Genomic DNA, 27930 nt, shown 5'->3' with positions numbered 1-27930 from the left:
CCATCACTGCAGTGATTACCTGGAGGTAATAAGCACATTCAGAAACTGCCAGTAAAGTGTATCATTATTCAGCCACTGCTGCTTCTCATAAGAGAGAGGGAAATTATTGATGTTAAAGATGTAGTTACCTATAAAGAACTAGTTACATTTAACACCCATGTGAATAGGGAGGTAAGAGTGAAAAGATGCACTATTGGACAACGTTAATTTGCACAATCTGTCCAGGTTCTGGGTGAAAAGATGCAGAGTAGGTTAGGGTGCCACAAAGGGAAAAGGTGTCATCCAGAACACTCTGGAGTGTAGTTTAAAAATAACAGTATGCTGAGACCCTTAGAAGGAAGGAAGGAAATATCTAAGCATACTGCAACCTGTACCAGAGATATCTATGTATTTTAAGTCATCGTGGGAGTCTGAAAAGACAGTTTACTTTCAAAGGTTTACAGGATGGCAAGGATAAGACACCAGGCATGCTAGAACAAGCCAACCAGAGGTTTAACAAAGCTTAGGAACCAAATCGCATAGGGTCAGTTAATCCATAGGACATCTATTTTAGTCAAAGAAAGCTTGCATCGATGTATTGCTAGTAAAGAACATTATCTCAGGGCTTGGAAAAACAACTCGGAGCCCTCTGCCAAAGCTTTCGATGGCCTCAGGGTTAAAAAGTCCTGAGAAGGCAGCTGATAGAGAATGCCTGCATTTGCAGGTGATGATGTGAAAAGCATGTGGGCATTTCAAGACACAGAGAAAGAGAATCACAACATTTGCTCTAACATTTTCAGCAGTCTTGATTTTCACACAGGTTTGCTTCGACATAAGTAGGAGCGTCTTTCTAATACCAGAAGAAATGACAAGAGATAGCACGGTAGAGCTCTATTGAGATACCGAGAATTGATACTGAGAATCCCGTAAGCCCAAGCACAATCTGGGGTAGAAAGGAACAGAGGAATGAACACCAGAGGGAAAGAAGGGGGTTAAGGAAATCATAACCCAGCACCAGTTGCACTGCCTGTTGTATTGCTCACACAGCTAATCCTGCAATGGTGGAGACGCAAAACGGCTGTGTGAGCTGATCCTCCCCTGCCCTCCACCTCCCCATCCACACAGCAGCTGCATCTAAGCCTTGCCAGTGGGGTAAAGACAAGAGGTTTTCAGAGCTAAAACCCCATTAAGGAGCATGCGACAACTCATGAATTTCAGAACTTCTGCAGAAACAAGGACGTATCACTGCAGACGTTATTCCCAAGATGTGCACTGAGCTTTTCTCCACGAGGGCTTGAAACAATTATTTAAATGGAAAATGCACTGCATTGCCTGAGGATTCAGGGATTTAAGGCACACAGATCCTAGACTTTAATCTGCATTTGCAATAACCATTTCATAGAGAATCATAATCATACCATAACTAGAGTTGTCAGGGTCACCAAGAGTTGTGCACAATTAGTCTGTGTTTAGGGCAGTGATTACATACATTGCAAGCTATTTTTTCCTTCGAGACAAAAAATTAGGGGTTTTTCTATTCTTTTTACTACAAAAATTATGGGGTTTTTTCCTTCCATTTTACCAACTCTATAAGCACTACACAAATCCAATGATACTGTATTTAAAACAGAACACAAAGAAAAGACCGTGGCCATATGTATGGAGATGCTCTAACCTTAAAATAAAAGCTAATACAAGGTCCATGTACTCAATGCTTCAGAAAACTCTAACCTTTTGTTTGGAAAAAAGTCATGTGGATAATGCATGATGCATGATAATGCAGTTGTGGAACGAAAGAACGCACTTCCCCTATGTCTTCCCTCTCACTGCCAAAATCCATAGGGTACATACACCTGAGGAGGGGGCTTAATGCTATTAGGCTCCTGTACCAGCCCTTTGCCCAGCAGCATGGAAACCCTCAAAATCGTATTTAGTGAATACTTTTTCAACGCACTGTGCTTTGGCAGCACCAGCAAGCAGCACCAAGGCCCAAGCCATGGCAAAGCGGGATCCTCGGACCCATGTGGACCCATCCTGTGCCGGAACAGGCTGCACAGACACCCGCGGGGCTCCCAGGGCAGAGCTGCAACCAGTACAACTCTTACAAAGAGTACGTCCTCTTGCCAGTATGACTGGCAAAGCGGTGCCTGGAACACTTGCTTCACTAAGTCAAGTTCATTGCTCGCTGGTACCCTCTCACCTAAAGCAAGGTGTTTGCTCTGTTAACTTTGATGCTTTTGTCGTTATGTTTGTCAATGCAAACAGTATTTAAAAGAGATGTTTCAGCCACAAATAGTCTTTGCTTCCTTTCAGCTCAACTAAATGTTTATAACACATTTCTTGCTGAACAAAACATGAATCTAAGTTTGAGTGTGTAAAATGAAGCTATTCAGAGTACATACATTCGTTTACTTTTTTAAATGTACCTTTTTACTTAAAGAATAGACTATCCACACACACACACAGACTTCTGTTATTTACAGAAGATCTGTTACGAAAACGATTATGTCTTTGACAACAAGTTTACTCAGTATGGTAAGACCATCCAAAAAACCTCCTTAAGAATCTAAAGCCTATAAAATAGTCCCTTCTTCTTAAAGTCCTATAACAAAACTGCAGATTTAAGAGGACTAGCTGACTAAGGTGAAAACTCCCTGAGCTGAGTAGCTGGGGGTGAAGAGGAACAACCCCTGTTACTTGGAAGAGGGGACACAGGGAGGAGCTCGCAGACCCGCTGTGTGATGCCAAAAGGGAAATCAACAGTCTCTTCCACTGCAGTCTGGCACCCAGCACCCATAGCTCTTCCCAATCCTATTCTGCCACAGAGACGTCTGCCTTAGCTGAGGAAAGTGGATTTTCTGTAAAACTAAAAGGATGAATTTCATCAAAGGAATATTTCTCATCAAGAAAAGGAGGTAGGCTAATACAATTTGCCATAAGGTTGTCTTGGTCTCCACCGCCACTGAAAATATTTCAGTAAGCTTTGCAAAGACAATACAATACATTTTAATTAAAGGTTCCCGATTTATGATTAAATTGTCATTACTGGTAAAAGTCTGCTGAACAGAGGTGTTTCATCTCGGTAAATGTTGACTTATGCCATCCCTCCTCTCTTCCCTCTAGCCCTCCCTCCACACAAATTTGTCATGCATTTCCGGGTCTGTACAGTCCCAGCTGTGAATTTTATATCCGTCCCAGCCAATTTCACACTAGGGGAGCTACATGGGGCTGACAGCCGGCCGGTTATGAGGAACTGAGCTAGAAAATAAAGTATCCAAAGGGGAAAATAGTTAGACTTATAAGACAGATCTACTTGCAAAAGTACAAACCCCAACCACTCACAAAGGTAAGCTGCTAAGTATATCGTTACCTGATGGTGCGTGCCATCTTCACTGATGCATTGTGTGCAGACTTCTTCATCAACACAGCTGTCATTAAAAATCACCTGTCCGTCTGGACAGAAGCAGCCTTCTGTGGGATAATCCTTGCAGACACTGAGTTTGGTACTATTCTCACAGTGGTTTATGCAGGCTTTGTGGCAGTGATCATATGTCAAATATGTGGGACATTTCATTGCTGAGGAAGACAAGAAAAAAAAAACCTCTTTATCTAAAGAGATCTGAAATGCAGATAAATGTTTCCACTCACACTTTCTTTGGAATTCTGTTCAGATTTTTGAAAGCCATCATCTGATGAACATATTTTGTCCTCTGCAGCCACTAACATCTCTGAAGATACATTTTTAAAACTAACAAAATCCACAATACAAAGTGAATGAAGGAATTTGCTTAAGTTACAGTCCATGCAGAAATCATCAAGCCACATTTTCAGACCACATGAATCAGCAAAGTATGACTTATCCGAATAATGATACAATGGCTTACATGAGCTGAATGTCTTACTTAACTTTATTATCAACACTGGGCAAGAGATATAAGAATTTAGAACCACCTTTACGTGTTTTAGAGAAGCACTGGTAACAGTGCACAGCTAGGAGATAGCCAGGACAGACTAAAGTGTTGAACAAAGGGGTTTTTGACAACTTGATAGGCAGCAGTGTTCCTAAGCAACTAAGGAAAGCTAACAAAGAGAACATTTTGGTACTTCAAAACCGAACCTGCTGGATTTCTGCATCTTATTAACTGAATTACCTTATTAACAGAATTAACTGAATCAAGGAAAGTTGCATTCCCCCCTAAGCCAACACAAAATTTTTACTGATGAGTTCACAACACTGAGGGTATTGTCTCTAAAAACAAACACAAAACTAAGGCTACAGCTATTCAAGAAACCTATGGACACAGCTTCCATTCTGTGTACTCCCTTAAGCCTACTTTATTTTTCTCTACAGCTTCAATTAGGAAAAGTGTTTCTTAGTTCAGAGTTTGTGACTGCTGTGAGGTTTATAAAACTTTTTTTCAGTCCCCTGACAAAAAACACTGAAAGAAAATTACTGAATGAAGACCTGAGATCCCAACCAAACAAGCACTCATCAGCTGAAGTGTCTACACACACCCTTCTTAGCAGCCAAAGGAAACAGAAATGAAAGGTCTTTAGCGTTAACCCTTTTCTGTTCCAAGCCATGCTAAATCCATTTCTGGTTTGTTGGAGTCTATGGTTGTATGCGCAGATAACCATCATAGTTCAGCAGATGCAGAGGAATTTGAAAAGCCACAGGAACTTGATGGGGAGTCCAGTCCCACCATGAAATGCTTTGGCTAGATTCTGAAAACACAAAAAAGGTCTATCCAAGTAAAATAGGAGAAATCGCCTGCTTATAAACCTGTACTAGCAGCTACCTAGACTACACTCTCCAGAAAATCTCATTTCCAGAAACAGTTCTGTAAACAAGGTGCCTAGAGTAAGCACCGGTGCTTATTGCCTGTGACAGGCTCACGTCAGCTCTAATGAATGTGTGAAAATACATCCACAGAGCCTATTAAGGTAGCGCGTCATTTACTTTTTATTCTAGTGTTAGTAAATACACTCAGCACGCTGGCTTTCATCCTTCTTACCTATCACTAGCCCTAAAGCAAATCTAGTAAACCTTCTCTGCACAAAATTAGATTAATTTATTTTAGAGTTTAGTGCTGATGCTTGTCAGCATAGAACCTGGACAGCTCTCAAGCAGAATGAGTAGCAATGCTCAAGCCTCTAATGTACTTCATGTAGCATAGCCCCTTCTGCTTCCTCCTCTTTGGCTGGCATTAAGGAGCCAGCTGTGTGAAAAACGCAGTGAAGAACCGTGCCCTGGACTCCAGATATACTATCAAAAAGCCTGCGTGCCTGTGTAAAATGGCAATTTTTTTTTCAAGGAATGAAGAAATGAGGTGGTTAGGTTTTGCAAAAGAAATATTAAATGGGCTCCCATGAATGACCCTGTTTTGAAGTCACCTCTGTCCTGTGGGGCATGGGAATGAGATGTGCATAAGTAGTGTCAAGAGATGGGATAAACTCCATCAATGTCTGGAAAATCATCCTAAGCATCCTTTCATCCTACTGGTGCAATGACAACCAGGTGATTGAGGAAAGCCGCCTCAAATACATTACTGCCCTTATGCTCCAGAGATTTGGTCAGGTCCTACATGACTTACAGGTAACTCTGCTTGTTGTATGGAAACTTCTGCCAGAGGTATAGAATGTGAGGAGGCATGAAGGGCTCCCAACAATCAGCCTCAGAAACAAGTATTTCAACAAGCCACCCTCCTAGCTACCTACTTCAGCACTCACCTCAAATGCCTGTTGTTTCAGAATGAAAAGGAAAAGACTACAGGTACTAGCAAAAGGTGGAAATAAGGCTGAAAGCAAGTAATAGAAGAGTAATTCTTCTACCAAATTAGTTTCAAAAGAAAGCTACCTCAAATACTACCATGTACGATGCTGCTATGATCACGTATTGATATGGTATTCTGTTTGTTGGCTCCATTAAAGCAGTCTTTTCTTTCAAACAGGGAAGAAAATAGTAAAAGAAAAACTGGGGGGGGACACGACGACACACGACTCAAAACAGTTTCCTGTAAACCTATGATTTCAAAGGGTCATCTGGTACATTTAAATATTGACATTTCTTCAGCTTCTTATTTTTCCTTTAAATTAGAGTCGCTATTCCTAGTAGATACTGGTTGGGAGAAAATAACCTCTATGAGGATCGACAGAATGTGCAAGTCCATCAAAATAAAATAAACCACCTAAATTCAGAGTGAAAGATCTAGTGACAGTTTGCACTGGGATTTACTCTGACTTTGTGGCTTAAACAGAAAAGACAAGACAGAGCACCTTTGGTTAAAGTACTAAATGGATATTTAGGGGAGGGCTGTTTTTCAAGCCTGTGATACATGGAAAAAGGCACGTGTCCTTTCAGGGAACAATGCCACTCCTTTCTTATCAGTAGTATAATTTAGCACAAATTTAGCAGCTAGCTAGCTAGCTCCTGAGGTCACACACCACTGTGACTTACTGTCATGTGCAGCCAAAAGGACAGCTAAAACTCTAGTGCTGATGAAGCTGGAATGAATAATGCACCAGGGCCCATAGCTCATCAGCTGCCAGTCAACCTCCCCACATTGCTCAGGCACAGTTTTCTTAAACCTCTCTTAACAGTCTTCTTTTCTCAAAGGAATTTGATTAGAAGGGTTTTTCCAATGTTCTTTGGAGTGGTTTCAAGGCCACATTAAACCAACTTAGACCAGTGCTGCCATCAAAAGGGGCAGTCTCTTCTCTTCCCTAATCTCCTCACCTCAGCTGCTCTTTCCTGCTGGCACTTTTTTCCTTTTACAACCAGTTTTCACAGCTCACCAAGCAGCACATGAGGACTACTGCCAGCACAGCAAAAGGAGCGTGAATGCATGGCTGGAGGTAGAAGAGGAAAACCGTCCCAGATCAGCTGAAGGCAGTCGTAAAGCCACCCTGATACTGTTGATTTCCAAGTCATGGTTTAAACCCTTCAGCTGTTACGGTCCTCACCAGCATGCCTTGCTTACACAGCGAACAAACAGCAGCAGATAATCTCAGTGTAGCTCCACTCAGTGTAGAGGTGGTTTAAAGGTTTCTCATATCCCATTGCTTCTCTCTTCTCCTGACCCTCATTCTTGCTTCTCTGCCAGGCACTGCCCCTCAGTTGAGCAGCACAGCCTGTTATGCGTTTGCTTTCTAACCTGGACCTGCAAAACAACCCAATGAAAGGCAAAACACAAAAGCCTCCAACAACCAGAATGGCTCATGAAAAACGTTGTTTTCAAGCAAAATATTTTTCCAGGAATCCCTGCAGCTGCCGAGTGCCACCAGCATCCTCCTCAAAGAATCACAGCTTTACTGAGCAGTACCAGCTAGCGGTTTGTTTCATACACCATGCAAGCATCAACTACCTATCTCAATTTAATTCATCTGCAAGCCAGTTTTGGCAAGTACCTAGAAAGCATGTCCACACTGCATATAAATGAGCTTAAAGAGCTGCTGAGAAGCACTCATGGAAACATCAGCATATGAAGATTAAAAACTGCTGCTGCTGTCATTTATCTTCTGAGTATTTCTGCTTTCTGAGCAAAATTTGCTGACTGCTACTGTTACTTGAGCTACACAGTTCAAAGCTGAATTGGTCACCTCCACACAAGCTGCCATTTCTTGTGTACCTGCAGAATGAATATATCTCAGTCCATTCATTAATCACTATATAAACAATCCTATTACCAGGTGAATAAAGCTTCCTCTCCACACAAAGCTGAATCCCAACATGTGTCAATATTAGCAATGCAGTGCTTTGTTAGAAATCCCTATGATCTTCACATTAAGATAAAGTCCATGCTGTCATTGAAGTGGAAACCCTATTCAGCAGGCATTCACTGTGAGGGTGAGCCTGCTCAAGAGGTGCATATTCTATGCCTCAGGGTTACATGGCTATCGGAAGGTACAGGCTGCTGCAACTTAAGTCTACATAATCTTCCTCACTGTGCACTCCCACCTTGGAGTAAAGTTTCCTTCCATCCATTGACACAAAGCTGGAGTCTACCAGATAGCACTCGACACATCCACCCTCCCAAAAAGAGCCAAGGAAACTCAGGCAGTGGAACTGAATGAGCACAGGATGGAGAACAGGCCCTGTCTTTATCAGATATTCCAGCGAGTATATTCACCCATCCAGGCAGAGCAGTCAGGAAGGACTTGTACTGCTTGAAATGTCCCAATATGGCATGACAAAACCTCAAATCAAACTCTACAAAAATGACAGGGACTCACTGGAGTGGGGGGAGGGACGCAAGATATTCCAGAACCATGGCATTGTTATTCAACATGTAGTGGTAGAGTGATGAAGCTGCACTCTCTATTTAGTCATTAATGTAACCTGTATAATGTCCCTGTAATTGACAATTTTATTTCTGGCAGTTGCACACATGCACCTGCTCGAAGGAAGATGATGATGCTATTGTTAGAACACTAATGACTGTTTTATGCAACTAGTTTTAAAACGGGCAACTCTTTGTCTATCCTTGTACATGCTGTCTAACAAGATGGGAATTTGAAAACTGCAGAGAGTTATTAAGGTACTCCACTGACATTCAGCCTTGGACATTACAATTTTCAAAGCCTGACTGAAGAACTAAATTTGGAAAATGGCTGGCAATATCCTCCCTCTGTTTTCTAGGACTATACTCCAAACTGTGTTGTCTCTTAAAAGATTCAGTCTGCAACAGTAACATGTTCTTCAATAACCTATCCTGGAAAGATACTTAAGGCACTAACAGGAGGTTCAGGCCAAATTCACATTCACATTCTTGACTTGCTATCCCATCATTCTCTCAGTCTTGAGTTTAAAACATGAACAAAACCAAAACATGTACCGAGTTCTTGTGGTATCATGCTTTTAGGATGCTGGTTCTCCACTTGTGAAATGAAAAGTATCCGGGCAGCAAGAGGGAAAGAAAGCACGACAACAAGACCCGACTAAACTGGAGAGGCAGGAGATTTGAAAACCAACTGGGATATCAAGACACTATATAAGAGGCTAACTGGGACAGAAAATGCCTACATACATACACACCTCAGATACTTGACTAAAACAGAAACACTGTGAGTGTTTCTGAACGTCTGCAACCATCACTGCAGACACGCTAACAGGAGAAGGTGTAGAATAACACCACCTCAAGAGTTACTTATTTGTATTTAACTATATGTTGCATTTTTTGCAGATCTTTAGGTATGACTTGTAATCAGGCTATCAGGAGAAAAGAAAAAAGAAACAGGAAGATAGGGCAGAACTTCTTATGTCTGTAAAAATTTAGGGGAGTAGATATACAAAGCAACAAGCATCTGAATTTAGCACTAGCATGCTTGTCCTGCTTCTATTGGGCTCTGAGCAATTTGCAAGACTCACACCCTGCTATACTGCTTTCTCACAGCACAAAATCATCACTTCCAAAACACAAGTGAAAACACAGCCAGAAGGAGAACCAGATTTGCAAAGCAAATTACAGCTGGTTTGATCAGTGTAGCTAGCATGTGCTAGCAAGAGAAGACACCACAGAGAGTGGCCATTTCCCCATTTTTCAGTGCAGCAGAAGCTTAAAATCACACTGGCTCTTCCATCATGGTCTGAAAGGTCTAGGCTTTGGTTGGAACGTAGGGAATTTGTGAAACTATTACAGAGAAAAGTCTTATTTTGTGCCACTATGTGCAGCTACAAGAGTGACAGGCTGGGAAGCAATTCCACTAGTCCAAATTATGAGCTTCCCTGGCCGCCTTGTACAGATCCTCCAATGTCTGTACCAAAGCAAGGATATCTGCAGCTAAAACTGCCTGGCAGAATCGGAGCAGACTTGGTCCAAACCTGGCCCCACGGTGGTTCGGTGACTGCAGAGTCGGGTACTATCACATCGCTGTGTTTACTTGTACACGGCTTTCACAGTATTTTTATTTCATAGGTTATCCCTCTAGCCTCGCATAACTACCTTGCATTTTACTAGTTAGCAGTTTACAAAGAAACATTTTTTTCATGGCATGCCACTTAGTGGATGACAAACCACTTATTAGATCTGCAATATGACTTGTATGGGAAACTCAATCTGGAACTTCTGCCCCATTACACAGCAATCAAAAATTAGTATACACTGACAAGGTGGTCACTGTCATCACCATCACCAATTAAGACAGTTTCTGTATCAGTTTTAACATAGACTAAACCCCTTACGACAAAACTCAGGTGTTCTCCAGTCTACGCAGACCCCATTTTCCCTGCAGATGTGAGCGTAGGAAGTTATCATCTCGCAGGCTTCATCCTCATAGCAGCTGGTCTCTGCGCAGGCCTCGTAGAACATGTTGGGGGAGAATATCCTGTGGCACTCTGCAAACCGATCAGAAAGCAGAAAGCGGCAGTGGCTCGTTGTGTGCTCAGAGCATCTGTCTTCTCTACGGATTTCACAGATCTTTCCTGGCTCTTCCACTGTCCAATCTTGGATAAACACGGTGCTGTCAGGAGTGACAGAGCCATCACGTAATGTGAAGTCGTTGACATGGTTCTGGTCACACACCCCTAGGAGAGGGAGTAAAAGGAAAAGAAAAAGTCTGGATACAGTCAGCAATAAAATAAACCTAGAGAAGACAGGCACAGGGCAGACAGAGCTGGTTGGGGCCACTTGGTGAATGCCAGGGGGAAGAGGAATGAGTGAATGATATTCCTCATGGCTATTATCAGTAGAGGCATAAAACCCCTAGGTCTTGTTTCCCATTTCCTCATTACAGGAGGTATATGTTATGCCACAGAGGTATAAGATATACAATAGATTATACCTTTGAGGTTACCATAGAATTAATTCTCCCAGGGAGTAGTACCCCTCACAAAACATTCACCTTCACTGCAAACAGAAATCTATATGTAAGAACCTAAAGTTAAACCTCCATCCAAAAAAAAAAAAAACCACCAAACAACTGACCTCCTTGAAAAGATAATATGAAATAAGTAAAACATGAGAGATGTCCAGCCTGTTCTTTCTAAGATATTACTGGGAGTCAATGAGCTGTTACATTGATAGCCAATGTAGAAAAACCTACATAGATTAGCAAGTGCCAACAACAGGGGATCAGTTCAGCCAGAAAGTTTGCAGGTTCAGGGCCACACAAATTACAATAACATAAATAGCAGTTCAAGTCCAAGTAGGAAGCTGTTAAAATTACTAGCTTTCAGACTTACCACAAAGCCCTTGTGTTCCTGAAGAAAAGCTCTTTGAATTAAGTTTAAGAATAAATTCATTGTTTCTCGGAGTGAATGTGAGATTATGTCCAAGATGGGAGAACTTGATTTCATGCATTATTGCTCCATAGACAGTGACTTCAAACAAACTGCTAGAATAGGGGATATGAACCCTTTCACCATTAACAGCCACCTGTTTTCAAAAAGGCAAGATCATCACATCAGTTCTAGAAAGCAATTAAAATCAACCCAATCTTACAATTGCAACATATTTTGACTTCACAAGTACTTCAAGATCCAGCTGAATCTGGACATAAGAAACAATTTTGCAAGCTGAAATTTTCTCTTGATTGTAAAAATGTACAGAACTAATTGACCTTCATTCTGTTTATTGTATGAACAACTCTCAACATTTTCCCATACGAGTGCATACCTTCCTTCAGCATCATGTATTTACAGACTAGCAATCTAATGCCATGAAGTTAAAATGCTGCCTACAGACCCTGATTATCAATAAAACTCAGTGAAAGTCAATGCTGTCCATCACCATGCAGAACTGGGTGCAGGTGTTTTGGTCCATCCTAGTCTGCTACACAAGTCAGAAGAGATCACCTTTGCAGGCTAGGCAACTCCTGTATGTCTGAGGAACCCAGAGACTGAAGAATGGATCATATTGAATTTGACTACTTCTCTGCCTACAAAATAGATGTAATGCATACTAAACTGGCCTCTCTTCTAACTGAGAGGTCCATGAGCAGAGGTCCATCTCCAAACAAGGTAAGAACCAACTCCCTAGCTCTTCAACTAGCCAGTTACGCATAGACTTGTGAAGAACAGACCGCTTTCCCATCCACCGAACGATAACATTGTGTAAAGGACCTCTGCCAAAAGAGGAGAATCAGAGTGCAGTATGTCCTGTCTATAATCCCTGCCTTTCTGGCAGAAGTGTCAGGGAGATGTTGCCAAATCCCTTGTTCTTGACATTGTCACATCAGCACAACAGGGAGAACAAGAGGAGAAACGTGTCTGGCTTGTTATGCGAACATCGATTATATCATGAAATTGAAACGAGGCATTTGCTCAGAAGCTTAAGAATAGGCTGCAAGGGGAACAGAAACTGGATAAAGGGAACAAATCTGTCCTCGTAGCCTGAAAGCTATAGCATTAGCAGAAAATGCACAGATCACTTCACTGTGTTTAGCTTACTGCCATGTCACTGAAGAGCTGAACAGATACACCATGATGTTTCACTTCAATGGAGTCCATACAGTTCATCCTCGGTGTTGCTTTGCATGGTCCTTCGTGGAGGAGAACTTCAGCATCATGTTGCATGTCTCGAAACAAGGTGTAGGAGCAATTGCCGGTCAGCTTAAAATTCAGCCCATCAAAAGTGACAATATGTCGAGATGAACTTCCTATACAGACACCTGCAAGTCAATGAAGAAAAAAAAAAAAAGAAAAAAAACATATAGGCATTCACTTCTGTTCAAATTATACTATTTCTTCACAATTGTTATGGGCATGTGGATCCAATTAATTGAGAAAGCTAGGAAGGTAATGAATTGCAAATGCTGAAGCAAATAATTGACAAGAAACTTTGGCAAATACTTCATCGTGCAGGGTTTTTTTAAGTATCTTTGTCTGGAGCAATTACTATTACAAAAGATTTGGATAAACTTATAGGAAATCCCTTTTAATGTGAATAAATTTCATGCAATGTGATTTATTAAATTTTATATGAAAAATAAGAGCAGGGAAAATCCCTTCCCCCTCTGTAGAAAGACTATAACATACTTATTTTTTAATTTTTGCACTGCACTTTTATTATGGTATTTTTTTTATTCTGTACAGTATTATATTTGAAAGAAAATAACACTATTTCATTCTTATCAAACATGTCACAAGTCGATACAAGGGGACTTTTCTGTTTTTTTCAGATGGGAAACAGGTAAAGGGCAAAAAATATTGTGCAGAGGATAAACCAGTGGTCAACTGACAGCTCAGTGTCCTGGTCATTAGGTTATAAACAATTCCTTGTCTTCACAAACTGGAAAACAAGGCAGATTATAATCTCACAAGTACTAAAACAAAATCTGAGCAAAAGGATGCTTCTGACTCATGCATTTTCAAATCTTTTGCCTAAAGATAATAAGGACAATAAAAGCAATGTCAGATAAACATGCAGGAAAATAATTCTCCTTGTTAATAATTCAGCTACTTGGCTTCTAACTGAGATTTGAGAATAATCTGTTTCCCATTCATTGACCTTCAAACTTAATTTCCCAGGAAAAACATTGAACAGCAACTTGTGCTAAAAAAAAAAAAAAAGAAAGCAAGCCTATCTCGTATACTGTCAGGCACGGAACTGTCAAGAGATACATCCCTTTGGAGCACTGGAGCATCTTCAGATGTTTTACTGTACCTGCTTACAAAGTTCATGTATAAACAACAATGAAACAAGTTAGCAATAAAACAACGTTTCTCAACCTTTTTTTATTCCTGGACATCTAAAAAAACCTAAGGATAATGGAAATCCCTTTACATTTCTCACAGGTATTCTGTAGCACAAAATGTATTAATGCAATCCATTTAAGTGTAGTCCAAAACCACCCAATAACCATGAATCACACTTTGCAAATCACGTTACTATAAAATTTGTAACTAGTTCAGCAAGCAAGCACCTTCATGGTTTAACTCCCTCTGAACTCAGTTATATGACATAAGAAGAATACATTTTCAAGTACTTCCTCTTTGCAAAAGCATTTGTCGTATCATCTGCACTGTCAAGCAATCGCTTGAAAGTGTGCTTTAGCTCTCTAAATAACTAAATACTACTTCGCTGAATCACGAGAGTCAATTAAGCATGTACTGCCACGCTCCTGCAGCACAGATTGCCTAACCAGCCTCCATCCATACCAGCAAAGAGATGCTGAAGCACACTGACCTCCTACTAAGCACCTACTTTGCTATGCCCATCTCTAAAGTTTACCGATTGGTGTGAGTTTTGGCTCTGACTACAGCACAGAGGGCATCACAATCAGCCTTCCTGCTGGCTACGGATGTTGCTTTAGTTGACACAGCATCGCCCTGGTTTCACTGAGTAGTCGTTGAAATGAGGGTACTTTACCTGTGGGTTTTTGATCAACTGAGTGGGATTGGGGACTTTTTATCCTCTCCTTCTATAACATATGAAAACTTACTACTTTTCCCTCACAAGCTGTACCACCTTGGGGGGGGGGGATAAATAAATTTTGGGTACCACGGCTCATTAAATTCATAAAGAGTTAAACAGTTGTTAGCTCATTTAAACAGCAGCAGTCTCAGGTTAACTATAGGTCTTTTCATGATAATCAGCTAACAGTACAAATGGTAATTTTCATTTCATCCTTTCAGAAATTCATTATGAAGACAGGTTTTGAATGCCAAAAGTAATGCTTTCATATTGCTATCAATATATTTACGATCCAGAAAATTATTACAGATGCACTTTTTATGGGTAGATATCACTACGAGCATCTTTTAAACATTATATTTATGATTATTCAACTAAAAATCTTTTTACCTTTTTGAAATACTTGTATCAAACCAGAAATGTTAGCTTTAAAGGTTTTGGATAATCAAATGTGCTTTTACAAAGTACTAAAACTTAGGGTGTTAAAATTTTGGATGTCTAACAGTTCAGGCATCAAAATCTAGCTACCCAGCTTAGGTATTTCAAGCAGTGCCCTGAAGAAATTGTTCTTAAAACCGCCAGTTTGTCAGAGGACATTTTAAATTGAGATTATACATTATAAAGAGAAGGTATATATTGGGTTCTGATTTACTTTCTAAAAGTAATCACATGACTCTAGATATAAGCCCAGTTTTCAAAATTATGTTGAGGAGTACAGTCCCCTAAGCTCCATTAAAGCCAAAGATATTCAGGCTCTGAACAGGGTTTAAATGCTGTAACACCTACAGGTTCCTGTTTTGGAGATTTCTGCAAATTTTAGCTGTAATAGCATGCATGATTGGGCTGTAGAAATGCATTCTTTTGTATAGCTACAACCTTTAAGAGCTACTGGAGCTGATCTTTTTGACATTTAATTCAAAACAAACATCTTGACTAATTTGTATGGAAATCGAGCATATGACTACAGTGCATTTCCCACAGAAAGGAGGTAAGGCTCTGTCCCCAAACTCAGGCTGAGGTGTACCGAAAGACCCAGCAGCTGAGCCTACTCCTCGCTCCCCCATGAAGAGCTCTTCCCCATGACTTCATGCAACCGGGCATCACTGCCTCCATTTCACCATTGCCAGACCATCTGTCTGGGCATGGAGGTGATCTGGAGGTTCCAGCTTGGGTTTTTTTGCTTGAAATCATCATTCTTCCTCCCTCAAGTCTTCCCTTCACATATGTGGGATTTTCCTAAAGGGTCTCATTTTTCAGTAAATGGATCACCAGCCTCAGGGCTGAACCCCTCTGCCCTGTAAATGTGAGTGGGTGCGCTTAATTTCTGTTCCTGTCACCTCAGCCAAGGTACTAATCACACAGCGGTCGCCATTTCTGCTCAGATACTCAATGTGAGATTTTATGGAAGGAGGAAGCATTTTTTTATTGTTGTTTCTTTAATATGCGTGCTTGATTGAGGTCAGGCCAAACCCTCAAGCCTAGGGGCGGACCAAGAATACATCGCTTGCTTACAGCTTGCGAAATAGATTTCTGTTTTCTTCCATACATCCTCCTTCCCAGTTCACACAGCTTCGGAAATTGAGTGTGAGATTCTCTGATAAAACACTGTAGATATGCTAATGCAAAAAATAAGCTCGCAGCGGTCCTGAACTTGCATATAGCAACACACATTTAGGCATCAGTAAGGCTTTCATGCTCCTAGCTGTTTTCTTAACCAGTGTACAGCATCAGTTCCCCCCACCTCAATCATCTTTGATGTGTACAACGACTGAAGAGCTCCATTCAGTATTACATTTCTGATAAACATTTCAGGCCATGGGGAGGGACAGACTTACATGCAAAGATAGATACTCACATGGACACATCCATCGGCAGCCACAAGTTTCTTCAACCTTGACAGCAGGAAGATTGCTGTGACATACTGGTTTTGGCATCCTCTCACAGTTAATTTGGTGACTCTCCAGAACTGTGTAATCTCCTGGAAAGCATGTCACAGTGTGGCACTGGTCCGGTAATGTCCATTTGTCACCAGGCTAGATGAGGAGACATGGATATTTAATAATTGAGAAGAACATGGGCGGAGGGGAGAAAAATGCAAAACTTGGCTGCTGTCACGATCCAACAGCTAGCAAGTAAAGTGACACTGACAGCAGTGCTACTCAAATTAGCCTTGGATAATTAAATAATAGAATGCAGTGTATTAAGGACTTCATGAGGATGAGAAAGTTTAAATTAGCAACACTGTAAGAAATAGACTCTGAAATTCCAAGCACAAGATAAAAGCCTAGAACAGGAGATGTTTTATTACAGCAGAATGAAGTATCTGGTACTCCATCTATTGTTAGCTTAGCCATCCTACAGCATGCATGAATAGCATAGTCAACAAAGATTTCCCCTTAGCTTTTCTTTAAATGTCAAAGCCTTTAGTTTTCATAAGCCATAAAATTATTTTAGAAAGAGCTCTGATCACAGATGGTCATGGTACAGCAGGAATTAACAATATTTATTCCAAGCTAGAAAGGCATGGAATACTCCAGTTATTCTATCCACAATTCCAAAACTTTAAAACAGTTCCTCCCTTCCCGAAGGGAAATTGTTCCTTTACCAGATTCCTGTTGTTAGATATGCATAGTGGTTTTGTAAAATTAAAAACAAAATATAAAATATATTCTCATCTTTTAAAGGACAGTCTAAATTTTAAGGCACCAGGATTATATACTACCAAATGACAGAGAAATAGATGTGGACACAATCTGGAATATCTCAAGATTCGTATCTGCAAAAAGCTGAGCTCTCTGGCCCCAGTCCCGCAGAGCTCTAAAGTCCATAAATAGGCTCAATGAATTTCAATATAGAGTGTTCATCCCCGAGGTCTGCATTCCCAAGAATATCCCCAAATGTGGGAAACAGCCCTTTCCAGGCCTATCTCTACACAGGTGAATCCAGAAGCACTAGTAACAAGCGAGACAGTGGTTCTCTGAACTGGGTAACATTTCTTGATAATCACAGGCAGAAACATGTGGCAAAGAAAAGTTGACTGCTGTTGAGCAAGGTCATCTTCCATCCTCTCCTTTTCAGCTTACCCACCATTCCCATGAAAGAGAAGAGCAAAGTGATAAAATACTTAGGTAACCACAACATAATTCACAGACTATTCTTGGCATTAATGTGCAAACCAAGAATAGTGATGTGAAAGTGTCTGAGCTATGTGATACTGTCAAGTCTAAAAGAGAACTGCCACAATTGCAGCCATGAAAATTTACATATTAAATATGCTAATTTACTGGACCGGCTTTGTATGTTTCAGGACTTTGAAAAAGGCAACTTGTCCTGAAAGTGGCTTAATACTTTCCAGGCTTGTGAGCCTAGAGGAAGCTGTGAAAAAAGTAACACGAGGAGCTTTAAGTATGGAGAAAATATTTAGATAGGAAGAAATAGAATGGTTTTTAATTATAGTTGTCTCGCCTACAACTCATTGAAAGTGGAGCACCTGGAAGGGTACATATACAGCTGCGCAAGTCTGGCAAAGGACCCTCTGGCTTCCGTACATATTTAATTGTTTTTATTTCATTCCTTAACAGAGCATCTATTGGAAAACATCTAAGAGCTGGACAAGAAAAGCAAAGCACAAAACATTAAAACAAAAATATCAGTTGAAGGATCCAAAAAAGCCAAGAATGCTGGTGCAGAGGAAAACGCAGGGACTCTGAAGACAAAGAAAGCCTAAAATCCCAATTGATATGAAATCGTAGGAGTAAAAATAGGACAGAAAGGAAAGCAAAAGCAGAGGTTTCTAAATCGTGAAGGATAAGTCTGCTGAAAGTGATGAGCCTGCCAGCACACCGGAGGAAGCCTCAGACTTCCTCTCCGAGGGAGCTCTGAACCTACGGACCTGGACTCGCAGACTCTTTCTCTTACAGTGCATCTGCAGGAGACCGAGCCACATACCTCGACCAGCTTCATCAGCTGGCACCTTTTAATTTAGTCAGGGTTTTGTTTGGTTGGTTGTTCTACTCTAAACCAAGCGCTGAACAATACGCCAGTAAAGTCATGCTACGGAAACAGTTAGTTTAGGACTGTGGTTTTTACCACCACATGTAGACTAGAAATGCAGAAGATTGCTATACAGATCACTTCATGATGAAGTGCTACCACTATAAGACAAGTACCTACACTTCTATTATCACCATTATGCCTGCTTAAAAGCATCAAAACAAGACTACTGATGAAAATTAACTACATTAAAAAAACCCCTTAATCTATCATAATCCTTCACATATTCTGTCAGCTGACAAGTTCAAATATTAAAACAGTGGTTCTTTCCACAGCCTGTATTTAGCATTATTGGAACTCCTTGCCACTAGATTTGATAAGTACTAAAAACTGATGTGGATTCAAAGAATGACTGAACAAATTCATAGAGGAGAAAACTATTGAGCACTATCAAACACAAAAAGGTGCCACTCGCAGCTCAGGGTGTCCCTGAGTCACAAATTGTTCAAGGCTAGGATAGTTCAGGGAATTTTCATATATTCTTACTTACGTTCTTCCCTGACTTCTATTACTGGCCACGTAATACAGGGGTTGGATGGATTGATCTTCTATCCTTCTGCTACTAACAGTGACCTTAGCCATGAATCTTCCTTCGACAGTCATTTCCAGGGTAGAAGTAATAACAAAAATAATGTAACAAATCATATCACTCACGATACTGATAGGATTTAGGCTGAGATTTTTGATCCTGAGAACTCTGATTTCCTTGCAAACTGCAAGAGATCAGTTCCCACAATCTCCAGGTGCATGACAGACATCCCGCTTGGGGAACTGAGCCTCCTGCAGTAATTCTCTGAGTAACGCCTGAAATATTATGGATCTGATGTAAGAGCCTGTCTTTTCTGACTTAGGAAAGAGCCTTGATTCTTCATCCCCATGGATTTGTGAACTACGCTGGAAGAGGGTAACAGGCCAACGTTGGCACGTTACTGCCATTGAGGCAGCAGAGGAGTTCAGAGCGTGGGGGCAGAACACCAGAGGCATAACACTTCCACAGTGTCCTGTGGGCACCACAGGATGCTCAACAGCCTGCTCCAAAAGGCAATGGCTACCATGTCGGCAGTATCTTCTAAACCCCATTTTTTCTGGCTGACAGAAAAGGTAACACAAAATCCCCCTAAAGGCTACCATTTGAAAGTGTGGTTCATTTTTATATGGACTAGAGCCTGCCCTCTTTTCTTCCAAAAAACATTTTAGCCAGAATAGAAATTGTGTTTTAAGTTTACCACCAAAAAAATGAAGCCTGACATGTCTGAAATTCACGTTTAGCCTTTCCAGCACTTACCTACATGTACCTGTCTCTGCTTCTAGGAGCCCAGAGGCCTGGACACATGCAATTCAAATGAATAAGCAACAAGAATCTGATCATTTTTTGGTTTCAATTAAGAAAGTTTTCCAAGTTTAGTTTTGGTTTGTTGGTTTTTTTCTTAATTAGGTTGTCAACCTCAAAACCACCAAGTTATACTTAGTGTCTGATCTAGCGAAAGCCTTTATGTGTTCTGACCAGCTGACCAAGGCCAACCATGTAAGGCAGCTTTGATATATTTCCTGCGTCTAGACAATTCATAAGCATTTCTTTATTAGTCACATCCTTCCTTACAGTCATGTCTTCACAAGGGAAAAATCAAAGGAATATTTTTAATGTACTGGAAATTCAAGATAAATCCTAGGGTAGAACTCATAACTGACCCCTACTAGAAAACACGTAACAAGCTTATGTTAATATTTTTAAATGCATGAAGTATCATATGCACGCAAAAACCTTGGCATTTCACCTGAGATGAAGGAACTGAACCATTTATAACTCCTATATCATTCCTTTCTTAGAGCAGATCACTTTTGATACATCGGACAGGTGTACTAACATTTCTGAGCATTTTCTCAGGATTAATAAAAGCTTTTCTGCAAACGAAAACTAAGAACTTTGATTTCATTACATAAGAGATGGTTTTCCCTAGAGAGTTGACTATCACGCAATAATTATCTTCCTATAAATTTTTCATAGGGTCAAGGTACTTGTATTTTTAGCAGAAGGAGGGGGTCTGGACAATGACATTGCCTCGCCCTGTACGTGCACCCTTATTTTGGCCATGTCTAGCTTTCCCAGAAGTTCTTTCACCAGGTGATGGAAATACATTTTTCTTTGTCAGGGAAGACACCCTGTCACAGGTTTTGGCTCTGCACTGCCTTCAATAGTATTCAACACACTGCAAGATCAGGTGTCGTTAGAGGAAGTCTCCTTTGTTGCAAAGTTATCCCATCAGTTCAAAAGCTAACATTTTCCTCCTAAAAATAATTCTTAATATTGTCCAACACATTTTGTTTCAGATGAAGGTATTCATGGTCCAGCATGAACTTTGTAACTTGAAAGCCAGGTGGATGACCCAGGCAATACACTTACTTTCTTTCTGTTTCCATCCTCATCTATACATTCTCTGACAGGGTCTGAAAGAGAAAGAGACATCTTTTAGCCATCTCACACCCTTATCCAGCCTTACAAGTGGTGGTCACCAAAATACAGGTTGCTTACTAAAAAACGTGACTTTGGCTGTAAGAAGTTTTTTTTGCATTAGAATGTGAAAATCCCTACCTGAAGACTGAGGCATTTGTCCAAAGTGTACAAAAGTCAAAGAATGCATAAACTTTGTTACTGCTAGCATTACCTGACTTCTGCAATGACATTGGTCCCAAAATACCCTGTGAGCAAGTAGGCTGTAATTCTACAGCACTCCTTGTACTGACATACAGCTCTGCCCAGACAGTACATAAAAGAAGATCATGGTTTTAGCTCTGAGGCAGGGTCCAGCCTTCCTTCTGAATCTTGTGATGAATTGAGAATATTTCTGGTAATTAGCAGGTAATGAGAATTTACACACCCATGCACACACACACATTTATTAAATGCAGAAAGATAAATACAGCGAGTAACCTCAAGATAAGATTTGTCAGCAACTAGCCTAAGTATGAAAATAGCTGCAATAAGAATACTCAAATTCAGTTTCCTGACATTCAGACATTACTGTGATGAGCAGTTTTTTCTATAATCAGTTAGGTGGTCACAAGGCACCCACTGAATTGCAGTTTCTATGTTTATGTGCTCTCATAACGCACCTAAAGATACATGGAAAGTAATTTCATGTAAGTATTATGGCATGACAATGTGATAAGCACGTGTCTAGGAAATTAAAACACTGACTAGCAAGCTCTTTATATAATACTATACTTTGCTAGCATATATATGCTCCATGCTCTGTCTTTTCCAGGATAAGTAATTTATTTTGAAAGCATTTAGGAAATCTTTTAAACCTTTTTAATAGTATTATTTTTGGTACACTTCCATACATAAAGTAAGACTCCCTCCATACAAGAAATCCAACTGTATGAGTCTGGAGGGGAAAATTACACTTTACAGATTGTAAGAAACTTAAATAAAACAAAAGCAAACAAAAAAAAAACAAAACCCAAACACACACACACACACAAAAAAGATGACAGTTTCCCACCCTGTAGCAAAGGCTTTATCATCAGCCAAAGGGAGACCTAAATTTTTAAGATTTAGGTGTCTAATATAAGATACCTATCATTCAAGTTTTTGAGCATACACTTTGCGCTGCTGGAAAAGCTTTCATAAAAATACAAAGCTTTCACCTCTAGTACCAATAGGTTATAGCACAGATTGCAATAAGAAAGTAGTTACTAGCTTCAAATTCCTGCTCCCTATCCTATATCTTGGATCAATGTAATTTAGGGCAAGAAAATCACATATTTTACAGTGAGAGGAGAGGAAATGCATCTTTAAAAGCTTATTTTAAAAGAAAAGAAAGAAAATGGCAGCTGTTTAAATCTAGAAAATGGCAGCTGTTTGATGCTCTGGAGAGATTTTAAAATGCCAGAAGTGATCCCAGTGGAGACTGATCGGATATCTCTAAGCTGGACTGTGCACACTCTGCAACTTCCTCATTCTTAGTGGTACTTGGCTCTGCAAAAAAGTCCACTTATTTTAATGGAGACGTAACTAAGCCCTAGTAATGCTGGTAAAAACCTGTGCAATGACTAACACGATGAGATAGTGGTTTGCGGAGAGGACAAGTAGATGCTATTGTAATAGAAATAACACCATCACGAATAATAAATATCTATATACACACAGAGCAAGGAGGCAAAAGTAGTAAAACAATGGCCAGAGTTGAAGCAAGTTTCCTTACATGGGGGGCATGGCTATCTAGAAATAAATGAATGTTTAAAATCTTTTATACCTTTTTTTTTCCCCAGTATTTGTTTTCCTAGAAAAGTTAATTTTTCCTTTTTCTTTTTTCCCTGACCCTTTAGCTGAATTCTTTGTAGACATACACATAACAATGCTTAGGTCTGTGCAGAAAAATAGGTATGGAATCTTTGGAATCTTTATTCACAACTAACTTGTAACATTTCTGAAGCATGCCCCCATTCATTTGTGACAGCTTGAGCTTTCCTGGTGTCCTTCAGTTAATGACCAGCCCTGATTATTAATAAGATGATAGCTTGAAAGTTCACGCCTAAGCAGTTTTAAAAACTTTGCTGAAAGTTGGTGGATTAGAATAGCAGTTGGCTACATGCTGAAAGGGCTCAGATTTTGTTACACCTAAGTGATGGTGGGGTCTATGTTAGCATTTGTGATGAGTGTCAGTGAAACACTACCAAAGGAGCATTGGGCTGACTTCTGAAATCAAGAAAAAGCACTCTGGTTTTGGCATTTCAATTTGGGCGTTTTGCTCCAGTTATGCGGCTACAACTATATTGGACTTACCCATGCACACTTTGTTGATAAATTCACTATTCAATGTGATCATAGTGGATAAGTCTTCAAAATTCTGAAGCTTCATGATTCTGTTAGCAGCTGATGGCCCAGTTAAAGTTCTCAGTTGCTCTTCATCATATCTGTTCCCAACCCCAATTGGAAACAGGGATACCCCTAGGAAAAGAGAAGAAAAGGTTTTAAGTGGGCAATGCACAGGAGAAGGAGGTCTTTGCTGTTGTATTTTTTTCATTTGCTTTTTAGAATAAAAGATCTGGGAAAACTTTTTTTCCCCAACAGTTAATTTTCACATATTACTTGCATCACTCCCTCCACATAGGCTAAAGGCAATTAAGGGCAGAAATGGTTATGCTCTAATCACAATGTTAGCTAAGATGAACTCTATTAGTCCCAAGCATAATACAATCATGCATAGTCAACAAAATGCAGCTGCAGACTTAATAACACCACCTTCACTTTTTTCCAACTGTAAAAAAATCTCAATATGTTGTATTCTTTCTTCAGTTACATGGCAATTGGATTATTTTCAAACCATTTAATTAAAAAAAAAAAAAAAAATAGTTGATAGTTGTTATTTAGTCCATGCTTATTCAATAGCTCCCAGAGCAACCTACAAAGGAAGTCAATGTTCCTCAGCTGAACACCTGAGGAATCTGAGGTACAGAGACTACAGCCAGAAAACTTGAAGAAAAATAATGCTGTACACATTGATAGCAAAAGCATATTCCTGTATAAGTCGGTGCAGAATCTGATCACATCCTCTCTCTATTTATTATTATTGCAGTGAACCTTTCAAGATTCACTGTATTGCAACAGTATTGAATTTATAATATTAGAACACATTTCTGTCATCCCTGGCTATCCACGGGACCTTGGAAAATGAAATGCCACTAATTTATGAAACCTATAGAAGCTGTTTAGCTTAAATTGCAGATTGGTCCTGAATTTACCGGTAATTCAAAGGCATCTTCCTCAGGCCTCTTTCTTACCAGAACATAACGCACTGTGAGTCCTGAACTTACATGAACATACCAGTGCCTTAATTTTTCATCCTTTGTTCTACTGCATTACTTAAAAAGCAACAACTCTGCTTAAAAATAGTGACAGCAAAACAAGATTTACTGTTTATTCTTGCAGAAAGTGCAGCAGCCTCCACGGTGTCTTCTGATCTCCCCGACACGATGACTATCGCGACCTTTGATGCGCTGGGTCTCCCTCCGTGGGATTCCGACATTGCATTCTGAACTACAAAATCAATGGCTTTTCCTAAGAAGAAAAAAGATAAATGAGAGAGACAATAGAAAAGTCATAGGAGACTATAAAAATAAATCTTACGTTGTATTAGTAGGTTATAGAGTACTGGAAAATACTTTTTCTTGAAGGACTTTTAATGTCTGCTTTATTGCTGCTACATGAAAGATTTCAGCTATTAAGAACCTACCAGTACTATTAATACATCCCAACACAGGAGGGCCATCCTTAGCTCTGCAATCTCTGAAGTGATGGGAATTTTACTACCTTTCCCTTAGCCACGAGGATAAAGTTACGCTCCTCACTTTAGTAGTTACCTTTTCCAGAAACATTACCATTGCATTACACAAAAGGAAAAAGATATTGTGAAAAAGTACATATTCTACAATTGCAGAACAACAGTGACATCAAGTGGCTATCTGATCTACAACTTCACACCATCCTGAACTGCACACACAAGTTGCTCAGCTCCCAAAGATCTAATCCTTCCCTAATTTGGTCAACTTTTTCTACGGGTGTGACAAGCGTATCTTGCCTCCCTCCTACCAGCAACGTCTCTGAAATCTAGACTCAGACTAACCCAGAATATAACTGGGCAATCCATATTAAAAACAAAACAAAAAACCAAAACTACAAACCAAACCCACCAAACCCCACAAAACACACGAAGAAATTGTACCTTAGCTACCAAATCACAAACTGGCAAAAATGGGTAGCTGCTGCACTTTCATTTAACATCTGTGAACACTCGGGCAAATTTTTGTTCAAAATCATGACCTCAGCAAGAGAGCACTTTGCTGGTACTTGTATTTAGATATGTACTTGCACAAATATTTATACTGGGAATCATGATATGCAGCTTTCTTAAAAGCTCGTTTGGGCTTGGAAGTTATCAGGTTAGGAAGTAGAAATGATACCGTGTGACTGATGTGACATTCAGGGCAAACAGTGAACAGTGAATAACAAATACTCGAAAGAATCGTTCCTCTGTGTAATCTGCAGTAACAGTGGAACAGAAATACGTTTGCCTGAGGAAGTCACTGAACAATTTTAAATATCAAACACGTTTGTAAAACACTGGAAGTCAGATCATAGATAAGTCACCAGCACACCCCCAGAACACCTGAACACTTTGCACTTCATATCTTCTTTCACTGTATCACCCACTCCTTTTCACTTGTAGAAGCAAAGATCCTTTTCCCAAGCTGCTACAAGCATGGACAACCTCTAGGAAGCTCACTTAGCACTTTGACTATGGATAACGTGGCAACAGCAATTGGAAACTCTACAAGGCTTACATTAGGGTTTCAGGAAGAATTTACCCCTTGGAAGAATCAGAACAAGTATCTGGAAAAAGCCCACATGTTTCCTTTGCCACAGTACTGGTTTGGAGGTGACATTCCCTTCTCAACTACTGTTGCTTTCCCCATCCTTTCATGTTGTCCCATACACCTTACAGTCCCTGACTGACAGCCTCATATCCCCTTCCCACCTCCAGCCACCTCTTCTTCCCCGTTAGCCCATTATCACTATTTCCTTAGCCTCATCTTCACGTGTCACCTTTCCACGCAGATGCCCACAACTAAAGAGAAGAGTTGGGACCCACCAGGAACTGCTGCCAGGCCCTGTCAGACCTACTGCAGGAATAGGATCCACATCAATTTCTCCTTCTGCAAGCTTTCATCTGTCACGCGCCGTTACCTCCGCTAGCAATCGCCTGTCTAGAGAGGGTCATGTATTTTCCCAAGCACTAGTTTTCAAATAGAAAGATGCATGTTTGTTTAAATCAAAATGCTTTTTGGAAATGTCAATTACGATCAGAAGAAAAAAAAAGAAAAAAAGGAGAAAAATCAACAGAAAGCTTTCAACAGAATTTAAGAACAAAATGGCTTGTTTCTCTTCTGTTTCTTGCTATGCAACGATTATCTTTTTAGTTCTTCCAACTGTGTAGATTCATTTCATTCCTATAATTTGATTTTCATTCCCACTATAAGTCTGAATTATATTTTACATATGAAATGAAAGCACTTTAGAATTTCTGTCCAGTGAAAACCTCAAAATTTTGAATGTTTTTCTATTTGCAACAAAAAGTATTTTAAAATATCTTTATTAGTTGGGTGATGGCGATTCCATTTCACAAACTGCTATTCCTGACCAGAAAAATTAACTAACCCCAGGTATTGACTCATGTCCTATACAGCTGTCTCACAATCATTGCTACAAATGGGTTTGTTGTCCAGTAGTTACTCTATATGACTGTAGAGGTAGATGTTAGATGCAGAATGGCATGTTAGCTGTCATAACTAAGGGATAAAACAAAATACAGAAAGTTAATATGACTATGTTTCAATCCCTGTGATTGCTTCAGGATGGTCACTGTGCCAGAAAATTGACTCATTTCCCTTTTGTCCTATAAATAATTAATAAAAAAGTATTTCAGGTTTTAACTTTCAAATATTTTAGGTTAAACTTTTGCACAGTAAGAATCACAAATGATTTTTCATTCGTTTGTGAAAAGCACTTGAAATTTCTGTGTTTGTCTTTTTTTAATGACCCTCTGACTTTTGCGTGGTTGGTGTGGTCACCAGGTGCTCCAACTCCATTTTTCTTTCTCCCGTTAATTCTGAAAATTTTCAGAAACTTCCATACATATCTGTAAACTGGAAAACCCATTACTTTTATAATTTCTAATAAAAGAAATCAAGATCCATTGTAATAGAACCAGGGACTATTTCAAAGCTCCCCGAAAACAATTACTCTATTTAATGCATGGAAAATTTGTTTTAGTGTACTAAAAACTCTTTGGATTTCTCCCCTAATTTTGAAGCCAACTTTAGAGAAAAGAGCCAGGTGTCTGAAGACATGATCAAATGAACACTTTTGTCCTGCTAGAGGGATTCAGAAAGTCACCATCCCAAGCTGGAAGCTGTCACTTCTCAGCTGTTTGTCTCTACGTCTCACCAGGGAGGCAAATACCAAACTCCTCAGAGACCATGATAAAAAAATATTGACTGCTAATAAACCAACCAACTTGAACATATTCTTACTACTAGATTGCAACATAACAGTAATCTGCCATTTTCATATCAATAAAGGAAATTTAAAATGTTGAGAGTGAAATAAATATCACCAAGCACAAGGCTATATGAAGGCTGGAAAGAGAGTGCACAGCATCTTGGACATAATTAAACTAGCTTTACAATGACCGGGTCTGAGCCTTTATGGCTTCAGGCATTACGAGACCACCTTGTGCCTTGCACACCCCTTCAGCGGCTGACATCTGGGCCACCGCTGCTGCTGGCTCCACTCCAGCTTGCTCTGCCATATCTACATAGTTTGCAAATGCATTTCTGGCTGCATTAGTGCCGTAGCGAGCTGCTGGCAGAAGGAAGGGTCTGCTCCTTGGGTGCACCAGCTGGGCATGCCCTCCCAGTCCCCTCCAGTCAGCACTGCTACCCACTAGCCACGCAGCTAGATGTCTCAGGCAACTCACCACCTGAA

The 27930-nt window shown here is 40.1% G+C and overlaps 1 protein-coding gene across 1 annotated transcript in view; it reads right to left on the bottom strand.

The window, feature by feature from the left end:
• Positions 1–27930, bottom strand: part of VWF (von Willebrand factor) — a 144874-nt gene that overhangs the window by 32735 nt on the left and 84209 nt on the right. Inside the window, exons 31-38 of the mRNA XM_010575325.1 lie at positions 24301–24444; positions 23170–23334; positions 20785–20828; positions 16186–16363; positions 12365–12585; positions 11159–11351; positions 10160–10501; positions 3350–3555 (exon numbers count right to left, since the gene is read on the bottom strand). Of these exons, the coding sequence (XP_010573627.1) occupies positions 3350–3555; positions 10160–10501; positions 11159–11351; positions 12365–12585; positions 16186–16363; positions 20785–20828; positions 23170–23334; positions 24301–24444 (1493 nt within the window). The remainder of the gene's footprint in view (positions 1–3349; positions 3556–10159; positions 10502–11158; positions 11352–12364; positions 12586–16185; positions 16364–20784; positions 20829–23169; positions 23335–24300; positions 24445–27930) is intronic.

The sequence above is a fragment of the Haliaeetus leucocephalus genome, unplaced genomic scaffold (genome assembly GCF_000737465.1).
Source record: "Haliaeetus leucocephalus isolate CR32 unplaced genomic scaffold, Haliaeetus_leucocephalus-4.0 Scaffold473, whole genome shotgun sequence".
Taxonomy (NCBI): Eukaryota; Metazoa; Chordata; class Aves; order Accipitriformes; family Accipitridae; genus Haliaeetus; species Haliaeetus leucocephalus.
The sequence above is the reverse complement of the archived record's forward strand: the minus strand, read 5'-3'. Positions and strand labels throughout refer to the sequence as shown.